General features: G+C 38.9%; 1 protein-coding gene across 1 annotated transcript in view; it reads right to left on the reverse strand.

Annotated features, from left to right (window-relative positions):
* Positions 1-10,761, reverse strand: part of Tg (Transglutaminase) — a 122,699-nt gene extending 111,938 nt beyond the window's left edge. The window contains exon 1 of the mRNA XM_083138852.1: positions 10,183-10,761. Coding sequence (XP_082994978.1) covers positions 10,183-10,321 — 139 coding nt within the window. The 5' untranslated portion in view covers positions 10,322-10,761. The remainder of the gene's footprint in view (positions 1-10,182) is intronic.
* Between the last annotated feature and the right edge of the window lie 6,743 nt (positions 10,762-17,504).

The following is a 17,504-nucleotide window of genomic DNA, read 5'->3' on the forward strand; positions in this document are numbered from 1 at the left end:
CTTTTTCCATCTATTGTACAATTGTTTCAAGAAATATTATTCTTAACTTACATCTTTGTATATTCAATTTCAGGAAAATAGATTACTACAAATTATGTAGTCTATCTAAAGGCGTGCAATTTGAATGTAAACTTTATAATTAAGTTTGATAGACTGCCATCTGTTATTCACAATTGGAACCTCATAAATTTACAATACCCGAGGTTGCTTTTCGCGCGAACGCAAGGACCAGCAAGCCAGCAGCCTCGTCTTTTAATCCTTGACCTATTCTTGTTTATTCTACACTAAAGCTTGGTAATAATACGATTGTTTGTTCTTAAGAGCCGCGGTTTCGTGTTGAAACATCTCAAGAACGCCAGCCAGACGGAGTTAAAGTGACACATTGAGGTTACAGACAGAACGAGGGTATTACTTCCTCGAAAGCTGTGGTTTGCCCAAGATGGCGCTGTGTAATTAGAGACGTTGATGCAATTTTGTCATTACAATGCTATTGTTTATCTGTTTTTTACTTGATTTAGCGTGCTTCAATCGCCAACTGCAGTAATGATAGCTGCGTTTTGTCTTCTTAAAGGTGCGAAAGAAACTGCAAGAAGTTAAAACCAACTGAGAAAAAAAGAAAGACAGAGAGAGAAGGAAAAGAGAAAGACAACTAGAAGAAGGGAAAGAGGAAGACATGGAAAAATTGTGTGCGAAAGAAAAAAGACAGGGAGATGGGTAAAAGAAAGGAGAGAGAGAGAGAGAAAAGGAGAGGAGAGATGGAGATATATAGAGAGAAAGACAGAGTTAACAATGAGAGAGGGAGACAGAATAAGACGGAGAAAGAAAGTAAGTGAAAGAGAAAACGACACATAGGGAAGACAAAGGAGAAAATAAATGGAGGGGAAAGAAACAAGTGGGATGAGTGTGTAGACGAAATTCACAAAGCAAAGTTATGAAGTTTAAGAGGTTAGGAAAGGTTGCGAAGAAAATTATAGACAATAAGAACAGATTTTTTTCCTGAAAAAAATATGTTGTATAGTACACTGCCCTCCAGAAATTAAGCAACAACAAGAAAATGTGAGGTACAAGAGAAAACAGTTGGAGAAAAGAGAAGAAGAGTGGTGGGCACGCTGAAAGAAAGCAACAAATGCGTTAGGGATCATATCCCTTATTAGTGTCAGACAACGGTCACTTTCGTTACAAATAAAATATGTACACCCTCCGGTCTTGTGTTTGATTCTATTGGATGATCACCATTTGTTGCTTAATTTATGGAGAGCAGTGTAGTTAGGGTAAAAAGTGCCGTTGATTGGACATTATAGTATTTGGTTTTCTGATTGCCTAATAAGGGCAGGACATAAAATTACGTTTAAAAGCGTGACTAAGCGATTGTGTATACAGAGCCCTAGACGTTCAGTATCTCTGGACGAATTCCTATGATATGGATGTACGTACACTCAACGGCAAAAGAAATAGGCGAATTGTCCATCACCATTTCCAGTCAGTTCGTTTTCCACAATGCGATGATGTTAAAATACAGGGTGGGCCAAAAGTCACGAAGGGGTTATAACTGTGAATAACTTTTTTATTGAACATTAGTTTCCAATGAGATTTCACAGACTTGAAGACCAACGATGGGAGATTGTTTACACTTATGTGTGGAATAGAAGCTCAGGTAGGTGTTCGCCATTATGGGCCTCACAGATACGGGCCCTGTGTAGCACATGATTTAAGTGTACAATTCGTGATAATTTGTTTGGTGATTAATTATTCTTTTCCCCTTTCTTTTGTTTTAATTGGGCTTCTGAGGACCATTTTCGACTATCGCATCATCTCGAGAAACACTGACATCAACTGGCCCTCCCGTTCGCCTGACCTCACTCCGCTTGATTATTTTCTTTGGGGCTTTCTGAAGGACAAAGTGTATGTGTACAAACCACAAACATTACAACAGCTCAAGGACAATATTCGTGCAGAAATACGGGCACTCGGACCAGAAGTGTTGACCCCTGTCATGCATCATGTGCTACACAGGGCCCGTATCTGTGAGGCCCATAATGGCGGACACCTACCTGAGATTATATTCCACACATAAGTGTAAACAATCTCCCATCCTTGGTCTTCAAGTCTGTGAAATCTCATTGGAAACTAATGGTCAATAAAAAAGTTATTCACAGTTATAACAACTTCGTGACTTTTGGCCCACCCTGTAAAAACGTCAATAAGTAGAGAACAACATCTGATTCGAATCAGCATAATTCCGTTCCTTAAAACAACACAGGATGTAGAATTAATAAGAAAAAATAGCGATGAACAATTTGCCTACCTTTATCTTTGCCGTTGACTGTACAATATATGGACGAAATAGGTAACTTTTGCGCTAAATTTGGATCTAAACCATGGTGTCTAACTTAGACTGTTTCTACACATGCCACTTTTTTAAATGTTATGGTAAGGTAAGCTACTCTTAGTTTTGGTTAGTAAAAAGTAACAGTGACGCATAACTCCTGCTTCTTTCCTTCGGTGAGATAAAGTTTGGCCCCATTCGACGCTCTCAATTCCACCGTGTGGAAGATGAAACTAAAACAGATGTCTCTATTCATCGGGCACGATCTCTTTCTGGGTGTGCGTGCGTACTCCAGACCTGGAGAGATCCAGACGTGGCCTTGAAGGGTTGAAAATAAAAAGAAGAATGCGAACGAACCTTGCCCCGTCAAATATTTGGGAAGAAAAAGAAGCCAGGGTTTGCAGAAAAGGTAAAGAAAAAAAATGCTTGTGTCTTAATTGTGAATCGAAAGGGGTGCCGGATCTGTGTGTATTAATCTTGGGATCCTTATTTGCGAAGTGTTTATAGAAATTTAGATTTTTCCTCTGCGCACTAAACAGGCTCAATTTGATAATTTCATGATGAATATCATTTTCAATGAATCCCCACTTCTTCTGAAGTGATTGATTAATTGATTTTAGTTCGCTTTTGTGCTATTTTGGCTAATCGCGAAGATGATGATTCACCGATACGTTGTTTTAAGTCAACTTTATGCACAGTAAGGCTTATCGGGACTGTTGGGACTGGACCTACAGTTTAAAGTAGGATCCGAGCCACTATGTGCCTCCAGCAGGTATCGAACCTGGGACCCCTCGATTACAAGGCGACGGCGTTACCACTACGCCATCGGAGAGGCCCACAAACAACACACATGCCGAGGCCCGGGATTCGAACCCAGAACCCCTGGCGTCGTAGCGCGCTGTGCTATCCACTCGGCCCGGAAGGGTGGTATAATCAAAGGAAGGACAGGATTATTTACCTATACATTTTTTTTCGCACAATGACTAATTTTTTGCACGCCATCTATTGTTGCAGTTAACGCCAACAATTACACATCCGCTAAAATTCTTTCAGCTGTTCTTTCGAATGGAATCGGTATAAATTTCGTAATATACATAATTAATATTTTGTGGTCGTTTATAATCACGGAATGTTTTTGTGGACAGGCGTTATGTGTGTTGCCTAAATCTACGTTGATCGTGGAAGTTGCCATTGAAAATTTGATATTAAAATCCACTTATGGCGGTCGAGCTAGGCAAGGAAATAAATGCTTCCAGACTAGATATTCCATGCCTTGTATGCGTAGACCAATCGTTAGATCAAAATACTAGATTACTTTGGCTGTTGTGACGCACTTTTTATTCGTAACTGTACCTTCTCATGTGATTCAAACTACTTCGTGATTAGTGTTGGTAGTGCCGCAAAGGCAAACACTAATTCACGATACGAAATACAGTCATTGCTGCCAGTCCTTGGCGAATCCACTCAAATAAATCCTGTTGAATTGTATGCAAAACTCCAAGGTCAAAATCGCTTTCCCCAATAGTACTCGCCGATTTGAGAATTTGCTTCTGGCTTTAGACGTGAGCTGGAAACGCTTTGTTTTTACGGCTTCGCCCGATGGATCAACTGTTATTCTATTTCCACGCATAAGATTGGTCGTGCATAATGGCTGCATAATTTTGTTCGGAGTAGCCCCCACGGTTGAGTTGCCAGCGTAAAGCGCTACGAAGCCAGAGGTTCCAGATTCGAACTCTGGTAGGCATGGATGTGTCATTGTGTTTGTCATGCACAGTGTCGCGATTAACCCGAGAGGTAAAAAAGCTGCTTAAAATACCAAATAAAAAGCAGAGCTGCGAAATAGGTCTCAGCCGGCCCCCGTGGCGTAGTGGTTAGCACATCGCGCTACAACACCAGGGGCCAAGGGTTCGAATCCCGGCCTGGGCATGGGTGTTTGTAAATGTCCATTCATCAATTTCATCACTCATCCCCATCTTCGTAAATTAGCCAAAAGTGGCACAAAAAGCGAAGTAAAATAAAGCAAATTAACCTAAAATATGTCTATCGAAGTTGCAATGGTTTTCAACAATGACATTATTACTACTACTACTAGTATCAAAGACGATATTATCCTCATAAATTACGCAAGAAAAGGAGGTAGAAGTCTGTGCTAAAGAATTTGTTTGGTCAAACGATTTGAAATATTTTTTCAACACCGTCAATTTCACATTAGCTAATGATGGAAAACAAGCACACAAACTGCATTTTTGAATAGCAGAAAATGTTTGAGAAATGCATTCCCAAGATAAATCTTTTTGTACATATAACATGTATAACTTTCATGTACAATCACGGACAATGCCGGGTTGTAACGATTGCGTTGAAAGTCAATGTATTCATTACAACCCGGTAGTGTCCGTAACTGTACAACATATGTTTTACACATATGCAACATGGGGCGGCATAAAATAAGAAAATGTATATGCAACATGCCAACACTAAATTGTGTACGTATTCAATACATTTATACAACATATATTATTTAAATACATTAGCAAGAACATTTTTAGATCCAATTTTTGCAATTGAAAACTATATTGATTTAATAGGGCGCAAATCATTTCTTTGGACGCCATGGCATTCTCTCTCTAACAACGTTTTTTTAAATCATTCAGCGCCAATGGCCGACCCCCTAGCTACGGCTCTGAACTTGACGAAACTCAGAAAAGGAGTATTGTAAGCAAATCGAGTAAGAACATTTTACAAAATGTATTTTTATTTGCATAAAATTTGAAATCGAAAGGGGCAATTCTCCTCTGTGCCTCCCCTGCAGGTGCCCTTGGACGTCAATGTTTGCCCTCCTTGCCCCCTAGAACTGACTTCCGTCTAAGGTTGGGGCGCAATGCCCCCGTGGTTGGGCCACTGCCCTGGTTGAGCATTCCTTTAAAAAGTACGTCAGAGGTAGGAAAAGATGGCAAAATGAGGGCTGAGTACCAAAAAAAAGTGCAGGTGACCCCTTCATTTTGAAACTCCTTGGCACGCCACTGGTCAGGCTAATCGGGACTGGGCGTTCAATTAAAAAAAAAAAAAGTGCCCTAAAACGCGAATAGAACCTGGACTTCTTAATGATGAACGATATACTGTACTTTACAGAACATTAAAGAAGATTACCGCCCACATTACAGAAATTCACTCCGACATGCTATAAGGGGGTTTCTGGAGAAATGTGATTCCCTGCTTGTGCAGTGTTACGCACACTTTCGTATCTTGTCTACGAATACTGCAACTTTCAATTTTGTTAAAAGAAACGTATTGTTTTTCTTTGCACAAGTACTAATTGTGTGTTTACCTCTATTACGTAAAATATAAGTTAAAGAAATATTGAAAATCAGTGACGTCATATTGACTAACCTTGCATAATGATTTCAATTCAATGAAATAAACTCTATGTTAGTCTGGTGGCTATTATGCCCAGTTCTTTCTTGTACAGTCACCATCAATAAAAGTGGAACACTTAGATCCTGGAATACAGTAAAACCTCGTTAATCCGGATCCAGATAAGCCGGACTTCGCTTAATCAAGACAGGAAAAAGGCAAAGCGGGCCAAAAAAAAAGCAGAATGCAAGGTTTTAAATGCAGAGCCAGGTCCGTCGGGCACATCATCATAATATGGGTATCTCGTATGTACGTACTGCATTGTATGTACAGTATTGCTTTACATTTTACTGTACTGTATATTGTATTTAGGCCTATGCCCTTTAAATACAACTTTCTAATGTTCTTTTAGGTTATTTCAGTTAATCCGGACTTTCGTTAAACCGGTCAACTTATCCCCTAAATTAGTTCGGATTAACGAGGTTTTACTGTACTCGCTTCCCTATGATCCGTTATGTGTTTTGTCTAACTCTTCGCCGATAAGTGTGCAAAGTTTCAATCGGAACGTTAGAAAATATTAAGAGAATTTGGGGTGATTTATCCAAATACACGTCAACATCCCCCAATTTTTGGTAATTTTGGAGGCTCTACACCCCTAAATACTAACTTACCCCTCTCAGATGAAAAAGTTTGGATAACCCAATGGGAAATTGCATATTTGTAAAAGCAAGTGTATTTGTTACGCTTCGTAGCATTAATTTGAGTTTCTTCTGTGTCAAAATGTCTGACAGAGCCTGTGAAAGGTTTTTTTTTTTCCTGAATGCTTTGTCAGGTTATATTTGTTGTCCTCCTACATGAACAGTGAGCAAAAAGTAAAAATAACCTTCAAGTACACAATTTCCACTATGACTTGAAGGACTCACACGATCTACACTAAGAGCTTTGGTTTTATAATGTATTCCAATGGCGATAAAAATCTTGAACACGTGTTCTCATAAATAAAGCACCTTGTGCTGTGTATGAATATTTAGCAGTAACGTTCCACTGTTGGGCTGTACCTCGCTGAAAAATTCTGTCATAATGCGTGGTTTCAGTGGCGCAGAAAGGCAGGGGAGCCGACTTGTCAAAATTAATGGGGGGGCTCTGATCACAGAAATAAATTAATGAATGGCTCATTCTCTCCCTTTTTTAAGTTTTGGCCTCAGTGTTCGGTATCTCATAAAAGCCCATGAATTCCTCAAAAATATCAAAATTTTTATTCACAGTTCGAATGCAGAATAGTAATTGTTCACGGATGGATATGTCACAAGTTTCGTCAACCATAATAGCAAAATATTCCCGACTTTTAATATCTGCTACCACGGAGCGCAAAACAGATCCCCATAATATATCAATGATCTCGTTCTGAATGTCATGCGAGAGCCATTTGTAGCCCGAACGTCCCATCCACTACCCTAGTTCATGTACATCGTCTTTTGAAACTCTTTTTAGTAAAAATTTTAACAATACTCATAATTACATACTTAGTATATAGTAATAAGTCATGTGTTTTGCTGTCTCTGGCCATAGCCCTCCCCCCCCCCCCCACAAAGTTGAGTGTTTAGCGGTTTCAGCCTCCAAAGTTGATGGTCTAGAACATTTCAAATGTGTATTAAAAGTTAAGTTCATGTGGCACAATTCAGAGTAAACTTTACAAGAGATGCAAAATAATACATTAGATCCTCTTAAGCAAATTTATTAGGGGAGCTCTGCCTCCACATCGTTAACATTGGGGGAGGGGCTCGAGCCCCCCCCAAGCCCCATGGAGTCGGCGCCTATGCAGAAAGGTGATTGTCAAACGGGGTGTCAGTTCCTGTTGAGCTTTTAAACCAAAGTGTACCGCTTTTAAATGCATTTGATAGATGGCGCTAGTTTTAACTAGGAGATACCCTCCCAAAACCACACTACAGCACAGGCTTTCTAGTACTATTTAAACTTGGAGAGAAGCAGCCTGGTATATGCTATTTAAACTTGCGAAAAGGTTCACCGGTACCATTTAAAATTCCAAAGAGACTCCGGTGCTATTTAAACTTACACAGGAGAAGTCTTGCACTACTGTTTAAACTTAAGGAAAGTTTCGAAAGACGTGCTGCGGAACCATTTAAACTACCAGATTGCTCATGCTCTATTTGTAAAACTTGCGAAAAGCTCTGTGGTAGCTACTATTTAAACTTGCGGAATGTTTCTCCAGTATCATTTTAACTTCTAAACAAAGGCTCCAGTACTCTTTGAAGTTACACTGGAGCAATCTAGTACTACTATTTTAACTTGCAGAAAGTTTCATCGGTACGATTTAAACTTCGAAAGAGGAGCTCCTGTACCATTGAAACTTCCAGACTGGTGTTCCTTTATCAAAACTTACGAGAAGCAGCGGTAGCTACTATTTAAACTTGTGAATAGAAGCTCTGGTACTATTTGAACTTCCAGATTGACGTTCCTGTAATGTTTTACTAGAAGCAACTATTTAGACTTGCTCAAAGGTTCTCCACTACCATTTAAACTTTGGAAGATAATCTCTGGTGCAATTTAAATGAGAATGTCGTGGCTTCATACCTTTAGTCGTATCATTCTTTGCCAATTCTTCACTTAACTTACAAACGTTCCATCTTGAAATATGAAGGAAAATGACAGCTGTAATCGAAGGGATTACAGAAGGGAAACATTTACAAGCAGAGAAATGAAGGGAATGCAACAAAGTAAGAATAATATGAACATATTCCAGAGCCCTCTTCAGTAAATACGAAGCCATTTCAGTCACATACCAGGACCGAGGAGAGGGTCCGAAAATCATTGCCGGGAACGCCAAAAGTGCTTACTGTCCTCCTTGCAAACAAAAAGTCCCGAGTTGGTTTCCTGGTGGAGGCACATTGATTTTAAAACGTAGATCCCGTCCCGATTAGCCTATGAGGGCATAAAGTGGATTTGTAACAAACTTTACATCAACTACTTATTGCAGAGCCTTGTCCTGATCTTGAGCAGTTGGGGAGCAGATTTTAGGGAACCAGCACGCTAAATTTGTAGGTAAGTTTGAATTGGAACAAAATTTTTACGTTAAACATTCATCAAATATTTAACATTGCTGCATTTATTTCATTAAACTATTCATTTCTATATGAGATTTGAGAGAGCGATTTTGTTTTAAGTCCACTTTATGCACAGAAAGGCTAATCGGGACTGGACCTACAGTTTAAAGTGGGATCCGAACAACTATGTGCGGGGTGTCGAACTCGTGACCTCTTGATTACAAGGCGACGACGCTACCACTGCCATCGGGGAGGCATTCATTTATATATAATTGATGAATTCCCAAAGTGTAAAGACTAAACGAAAGTTATGTTTGAAGGTTGAGAAATGTGTACGCAAATTCTATGTGCAGAGCGCCAAGCGTCGTTGTCTCTTTCTCGTGGGTTGAAACAGCTATATTAAGAAAATTAAATGCCTATTATTTGCACGATTATTTTACATCACTTTTATACTTTTGAGGTTAATCGCGGCGATGAGAGTGAATGATAATTACATGTAATAGAAGAAAGAACAGATATGTGTGCCGATGCTCTGGCCGAATTGAACCCAGAACCTTCTGTGGGAAGACCGTGATTCGAACACTCACTGTACTGATTTGCAAGGGTACGAACCCGGGAACGTCTAAATCAAAAGTGAAGGGGCTTATGAGTAAGGTGGATTGGGTTGATTCTGTTCCAACATGAAGTAAGAAATTTTTACAGAAAAATAGGATGTGTCGATTCTGTTATACGGCTCAATATATAAATATTCGTGTAAAGTATTTCTCTGGGAATAAAGAAGTTATAATTTGCAGTCTGTTTCTTCTCTCACTCTGCCTGTCTGTCTGTCTCTGTCTCTCTCTCTCTCTCTCTCTCTCTCTCGATTCAGACCATGGAGTGATGTGTGGAGGTATATTCACAATCTCGGCCATTTTTGGAGATGATGTGATCATCACCACGCTTCCGCTACCTTTACCTTCGGGGTTGTTCCCAATTACCTATTTATTGGAGGTTGGGTGAACTCCAGAGCTTCTCCGTGCAGATGAAACTTCCCGCCTGAAATCATCATCCACGCCCGAATCGAACCCGTGTCCCCCGCGTGACTGTACATACATTGCACATGTTAGTTTAGTATAGTTTAACTTCCATGACACTGTAAATTAATAAGTGACTGATAATCATCAGTGCTGCTTTCAACAATGCTCCGTTACTTATGTTGCATTTCGATCGTTGAAATTAAAAAAATTTCAGAAATAAAGTTTCATTCAAATCTGACAGTCAATTCACATAAGCATCAACGCTCCTTTGAAAATGAAACACATGTTTAAAGAAATACGAAAAACGTTCGAATTGCCAATCTGACCAAGGTATAAGGCAGACGAATTGCTTCCTAGGAAATCAAAGTTCATTTTACAGCTAATAAAACTCAAATTACATGACGGTAATTCTTGATCTACTTACCAGTGGTTGGAGGTGGTTTGGGCAGAACATCTGGCTTTGATGGTTGCGTTGGTTTCAAAACTATGCCTCCACCAGCATCTTCATTAGGCTTAAAAACCGCCCGGAACTTGGAACCACAATGAGAGCAGCAATTACCCATCGCGAGAAAAAGCCCCTTACAAGGGATGGAACTTTGAGGAGTATAAAACTGAAAACACGTGATTTAGACAGCAGCGAAAACGATCGTGTACCACATCAACCAAGAACGTGTCGACGGAAACAATGTCACCGCTTCGACAAAACACGCACGCACATGCACTGGAAGTCACAACAAAACAGAGTGTGGTCCTCCTTGTTCGATGTTGTAGGCGTGGTGAAGAGAACGGGTTTTTTTTCTGTTCGTCTCGAAGAAACCCCTTGTAAAAGCTGGTTGATTCTTTTTTCTTCTGCACGCCGACCGTCGCGGCTCCTAGCGACCGCTTGTGGAAGTATTGGTTGTCGTCTGCTATACAGCAGTGCACAGTCACCCTTGTTTGTGCCGGTGTCGGATTACGTTACTGCAACGAAGTACTCGAAACGGCTTGATGTCTTCTTCTGCTTTTAATACGCAACTGGCTACTTGTGGGCCTTTGCAGCTTACGACCATGGCAAGAGGAAGTTCTGGGAAGCATTCGTCACGATGACTGCAATCCACCAGATTCTTATGAATCTGTCATTGACTAGCAAATGTGTAATAGCGGATGGTGTGTCGTCATAGTACAAACTCCACGGAACATCTGTTCGTGATTTTTCCATCAAGTCTCTCCATAGGGAAATACGGGGTGCAAATCCTAAAAATAACAAATGTATAACTGGTTCCTGTTCACAGACAGTCATATCCTGTGAATTTCATTTAACATCACTCCTTTAAAAAAATATATATTCAGGGCAAATGGTCAAGAATTGGGTTGGTCACATCTTTAAACAAAAATATATTTTAATATTCACTATGTTAGTACGCGATCCATTATATGCATCATTATTCATACACTTTCATGCAATTAATGGTAGCATCAATGCCTTGTAATGAAGGGGTTCGAGCTTCGATACCCGGTAGAGGCACCAGTGGTTCGGATCCCACTTTAAACTATAGGTCCGATCCCGATTAGCCTTACTGTGCATAAAGAGAACTTCAAGCACCTAATCAACCAACCATTGTATTTCAGAGCGTGTGTTTGTCTCCATGTGGAAATTACAAGCAGCTTTACAAGTCGATTATAATTTATTTATTATATAAATTATTATAATTAATATTATAATAATTTGTAATATAAAATAATTATTAATCCAGATAAAACTTATTAAAAGTAAGATCAATAAATGTGTTTGTATGATCCAACCAGGCCCGTACCCCAAGAGCGGGCCAAGGGAGCCATGGCCCCCTCCATTGAGTTGATGTTTTAAGTCCAGTTTATGCACAGTAAGGCTAATCAGGACTGGACCTAGAGTTTAAAGTGGGATCCGAACCACTATTGGCCTCCACCGGGTATCGAACCCGGGATCCCTTGATTACAAGGCGACGACAGGTAATTACTTGAAGAAAGTAGCACTTCCATAAGCACCCAGTGAAATTCTGGGTTCTGTGTTACGCAGACCGAGTACGGTTTCCTCTCGTTTCGAGCTTCATGAAACTGCAATATACACTTGAACATGCAAAGATATACACACAGAAAGTAAAGTCATATTCATGCTAAGATATGTGCTTAATAGCATACATTTAAATATACACAACCGACAATCATCAGCGTATCCAATTGCCTCTCGTTTTCTGAGCATAGGGGAATTACTCGTTTCACAACCTTTATTTTTTTAAAAAAAAACTGTTGTTCAAACGTTTCAGTTGAACGGGGCGTGGGTAAATTGTTCCAATGGCGTATGGATATAATGATGAAAGAACTTACAAAGAAGTAAGAATTAATGGGCATTGAAATATGCCGCATGATCTGGTGCTGCGGCTGCGAAAACTCCGCAATATGCAAATATCACGAAGTGTATTAGGAATTTAATATATGTATTTGTTTCGTCACAGAATACTACATTACGGCTTTATCTTTTCTTCTTCTTCATTGATATTGTTACTGATAGATGGCAGCACGTAACGTAGTTCTTGAAAAGTGCTAGAAGGGAGACTGTAAATCATTTTGTACATAAGTGGGTATTGTGTTATTGCATTTTAATGCAAGCAATGTAATGGATAAAACAATACAAACATTGAAACATTCGTATCTATGTAGTACAAGATGTTACGTTCAAGGCACTGACCAAAGAAACACTCATGTTCCAATACAATATACGGTAGTCGACATCATCACATTTAGGGCAATTTATCCTCAATTGAATTTAAAATAGCGTTCATTCAACACCCCTGAAGTTAAATGTTCAGAATGTGATGGGAATCTCCTGAAACCACTGTCAGTTTCGCTTGAATATATTTTTCTAGTGTACAAAGTTCAAATTTATTACTGATACATAGCTCATGACTTAATATGAATGAAGAATTAAGAAAACCTGTAAGAAACGACATTCACTGAAAAAACACACTTCAACATGTGTCATAATTGCGTTTCAAAATATTTTCCATTAGAATAAGCGAACAAGGAAATAAATAGAATATTATGAAGGATTTATGGGCAAAAGATAAAAGATAAGGTAACGTAAAACATAACGTGATAACTAATTTTCTGAGAAGAACTGAAAACTAAGTAACCAATTTCTCATTTCATTCATAATTTTCTCGAAACCGCAGAGCATTTATAATAAATATATTGTTTTTGTGGTTTCTTGCATACAATATGGAAAAAAATCTTTTAAATTGTGATTAAATAGTGATTAATCTACAGGGCCTCCCCGATGGCGCAGTGGTAGCGTCGTCGCCTTGTAATCAAGGGGTCCCAGGTTCGATACCCGGTGGAGGCACATAGTGGTTCGGATCCCAATTTAAACTGTAGGTCCAGTCCCGATAAGCCTTACTGTGCATAAAGTGGACTTAAAACACGAACTCAATCACTCAATCAAAACATACAATATCCCTTCCCCAGATAGTTGCAATTCAGATTGATGTCATCGGTATACGACTGAAAACTCATTTGGTCATTTCCATTGATTGGGTTTTCAATCCTTTGATTGTAGTAACCTTACTTTAGTAATCATATGAACTTAGAAAGTTTATTAGACTGCGCATTATATTACGTAAAACATTATCAGCGTTTTATTTCGATAAAATCAAGTGTAGTGTGAAGGCAAGACAAGGAATGAGAAAGCATAGTGTAATTATGTGTTGTAATTCTATTCTCATAATTCCGAAATGTATTACCTTGACAGAAGTTTTCCAATTTCCCAAGACAGAATGGTAAGGCTGAATCATTGGAAACTAGAATGTGTAATTAATCAAGTAATTGTAGTTAAAGTGAATTTCGTTTAGCGTTTATAAATTTATAACACACTGACTGTACAATTGAGTGATAAGTTAAATGATAAATTAATTATAAAAATCCTGTGTTTTCAGTATTAACACAGATAAAGATGTGGTATTAATTTGAAAATCCTTTGCTGTGAAAAAAAACAAAAAAAACGCGAAAAAAGTTTTCGTATTCTATAAATACCTATGTTCATACGTTTTATTTTCATATTCATTTAGTAATGAAAGTAAGTATTTCCAGAAGACTACAAAATTACCAGAGTTAATCAGAACCTGTGGCTTTTATGTATATGTAATTTCCGTTTACACGTTTCCCGTAGTATTGCAACGTGAAGGACATCTTCCGGCGTTTCCTTTGATATCCGGTGAACGAACGCACACACCTTTCATTTCTATGAATGGACCAAACTGTTAGCACAGATAACGGTTTTTGCGTAAGCATTTCCGGCTTTCCCTGATGACGTAGTGGTAACGTGGTCGCCTTGTAATCAAGGGGTTCCGGATTCGATACCCGGGGAAGACATATTGTGGTTAGCATCGTACTACAAATTGTAAGTACAGTCTGTACATAAAGTGAACTTAATATAAAAAGTAAAGAAAACTCGTGCTTCCTGTTCAGAGAATGTGCAATAGCGTCACTCCAAGTTTTATCAGTGTGTGTGCTGTAATACAGGGTGAGCATAAAGTCTTTCCCTGATTATGAATATTTATATCTCAACTTCCACGGTAGATAGGCAAATAAAACCTAAGGCAATTTCTTTCCATTTCTTTGCTTTGTCTGATTCTTATTCTGATTTCCATATCATGGCCACCGCGTTCGCCGGACATAACCCCTCTTGACTTCTTTTTTTGGGGTTATGTTAAGGACGCAGTGTTTAGTTCGCCAGTTCCTGATATGCAAATTCTTCAGACACTATTACGGGATGCTACAGAGACGGTGACGGAAGAGATGTTGGCAAAGACATGGAGAGAAATTGAGTATCGCCTCGACGTTCTAAGGGCAACAAAGGGAGCACATGTCGAAGTGTACTGATAACAAAACATTATGAGTTAAGCTACCATTTCCAACAAACCGCATATATGTATCTAGCATAGTTCTTTAGCAATAAAAGTTTGTAATCAGGGAAAGACTTTACGCTCACCCTGTATATGACGTGGGTTGAATAAAAATGATAGTTTATTGTTGAAATGAGTTTTGTTTTGAGTACACTTCGTACACAGCCAGGCTATTCAGGTCTGAACCATTATATGCCTCCACCGGGTATCGAACTCGCGTGATAGACGACAGACCACCTACTTTTCGGCAACTGAGAAAATAACCATTGATTGCCATCAACCTGAAAAGTAACTGCAGGTCAGCTTATCCCCTTACTCCTTGCGTGTTGACAACCTGGAGATACTGCAAAGTTAAGTGGGTTGCCGCTTCACCAGGATATAAAGACGCAGTGTAGAAGAGGGTGCTTGCGACTGGTAAAGCGGCCCGTATACAGGGTGAGACAATCAAACGGAAAGATTTTAAAAAATCACAAAAATAGAGAGTTGAAATTGCTAATGTACCTGAAAAATGTTCATTTTTTTAATATGGTGTCAGTAAGATGGCGTCCTACGCGTTGCACACATTGTCGGAGTCTCAGGCAAATTTCGCAAGTACATTACGCCAGATTGCCGAGACATACACTGTGACGTATATTTTTATCCGCACATCCTTCCCTCGGAGCCCAGTCCTTCCAAGCACAAGCTCAGGTAGTCCCGTACTACCTATACAAAGAAACCAACCTTTCAGTGGTGGTACCTCACGGATTATCGTTGTTCACAATATGTTTTGGGCCGTATGAAAATTACGGGGGTGCGTACGAAAATTACGGTGCGTACTATCCGCAGGTCCCCAAATACTGTCGGATTTCTACGTTCCGTGCAAAATTTAATGACCTCGACGCATTTCTGTTTTCGAATGTAAGTCACCGACGCTTTGAGCTCAGCGACTTACATTAACTTGCTCCATTATCTTGGAAGCTATTGGGGCTGCAATGATCATATTACAACAGTTTGTAGCTCACGTTCTGCTCTACAAAATGAAACTGTAGGATTTTATGTAGTTCCTCAAGAATAATGAAAATAACTTACTTTTCTGTCGATTTTTTTTAACAAAACATGAAAGAAAAGGAAGAAAGAACACGTTGAAGCATCAAAGTGTGGGTAAAAAGGGGATAAATGCGCTTATCTCACGAAAAGGTGCAACAAAGTGTGTTCATTTTACTGGATTTCATGTCCTAAAATACATATCTCAAATGATCGTTATGAAAACAGCTATATTTTTGGAAAGGTGCTGCACCTTAAAATCCCTTCCCTACGTTCACAATTTATTTCTCACTCATAAATTCAACACTCATTCTCGTCGTCGCGATTAACCAAAGAGTTGGAGAAGCAACATAAAATAACCGGAATAAATAGAAAAATAGGTGCACCTGACGTATATTAATGTCAAAACAAGAATTTGTGTTAAGTCAACTTTTTCCTCAAGCTGGCTAATAGGTAATCAGTGTTTAAAGTAGGAACCGAACACATGTGGGATGTGCCATACCAGGAATCGAACCAAGGACCCCTACCACCAGAGATGCACGTGTTTATTATTGTATGCATATGAAGCTTTTTTACCTATGCTGGGGCAAGAACAATCTATGTTTTTAATAACGTGTACAGTCACAAGCAATATAAATGAGACATCAAGATCCTTTAATACTCGCTTTACTATAAGGCATTTATGTTGCCTAATTTTACGGCGTTGGCACAACTCGTCATTGAAAAGTTGCTTTTCAAATTTACTCGTCGCGTTGAGTTATGCAACACACATAACGCCTTCCTGGTAAGCAAGTATTTCAGGGTCTAGATGTCTCTATTTTATTGCCGGTGACTGTACAAACGAGATTAGTTAATTTGGTGACAGATGAAATGTTGTCTTGCTCTTTACAATGTCCTGTAAATGGAAGATTGCGTTATTTTAAACTTCGCCCTATGACTCCGGTGACCCACGGTGAATGAGTGTTCATTGTGAGTGTCTTTTCATCAATTTCAGCATATCATCACTAAGAACGTATTTGGAGGTGGGGGCAAGGGTCAGGATCCCCTCCCCAAAAAACACTTACCAATTACTAAAATTAAATGATGAAAATATACTTGTTTAGCATTTGTTATACAATCGCTTATTAACATTCTCAGAACTTATTGGAGGCAAGGAATATATTATTATTAATTATTGGAATAATACGGCTTTCGAGGACAGTACCAAAGAATTATGCCTGCACACTACTATTTATGAAAATGGTCATAAAATATTAATGAGGAACTTTACTTTTCGCCAAATGGATCTAACACATTTTTTTGTTATTCAATAAATATTCAATTCTTCATCCAATTGACATTAATTTCTTTGCCAGGGCAGTTGTTTTCATGAAAATTATTTCGATATCTTAACCAGTGATCGAATTGGCCCGGTACGAGCCGGTATGGCATACCGGTAGTAATTTATTTCCAATTCGGCCACTGATCTTAACTACAGGTTAGCTAGCTAATGAATGCGTGCTGTTATATCTTTATTCTTGTGCAGTCTCTTTACCTATTCGTGTAATAATAATATACTATTAATTAGTATTTAATATAATTATAAATATATTAATGAAACATTATTATTACATTATTAATATTATTATTCCTGAGATACTTGGTTCTGTACCTACCAAAATATATTTCTACGTATGTGCTTGATCATCACTCATCCTTGCCATCGCGATTAGCCTAAAGTGGTCGAAAAGCGAAGTAACGTAAACCAAGTCAATCGCTTATTTTTTGCTACGACAACGTGTAAACAGACAGTTCCCTCACCAGGAAA

Source organism: Lepisma saccharinum, chromosome 17 (genome assembly GCF_977018435.1).
Source record: "Lepisma saccharinum chromosome 17, izLepSacc3.1, whole genome shotgun sequence".
In the NCBI taxonomy this organism is placed as follows: Eukaryota; Metazoa; Arthropoda; class Insecta; order Zygentoma; family Lepismatidae; genus Lepisma; species Lepisma saccharinum.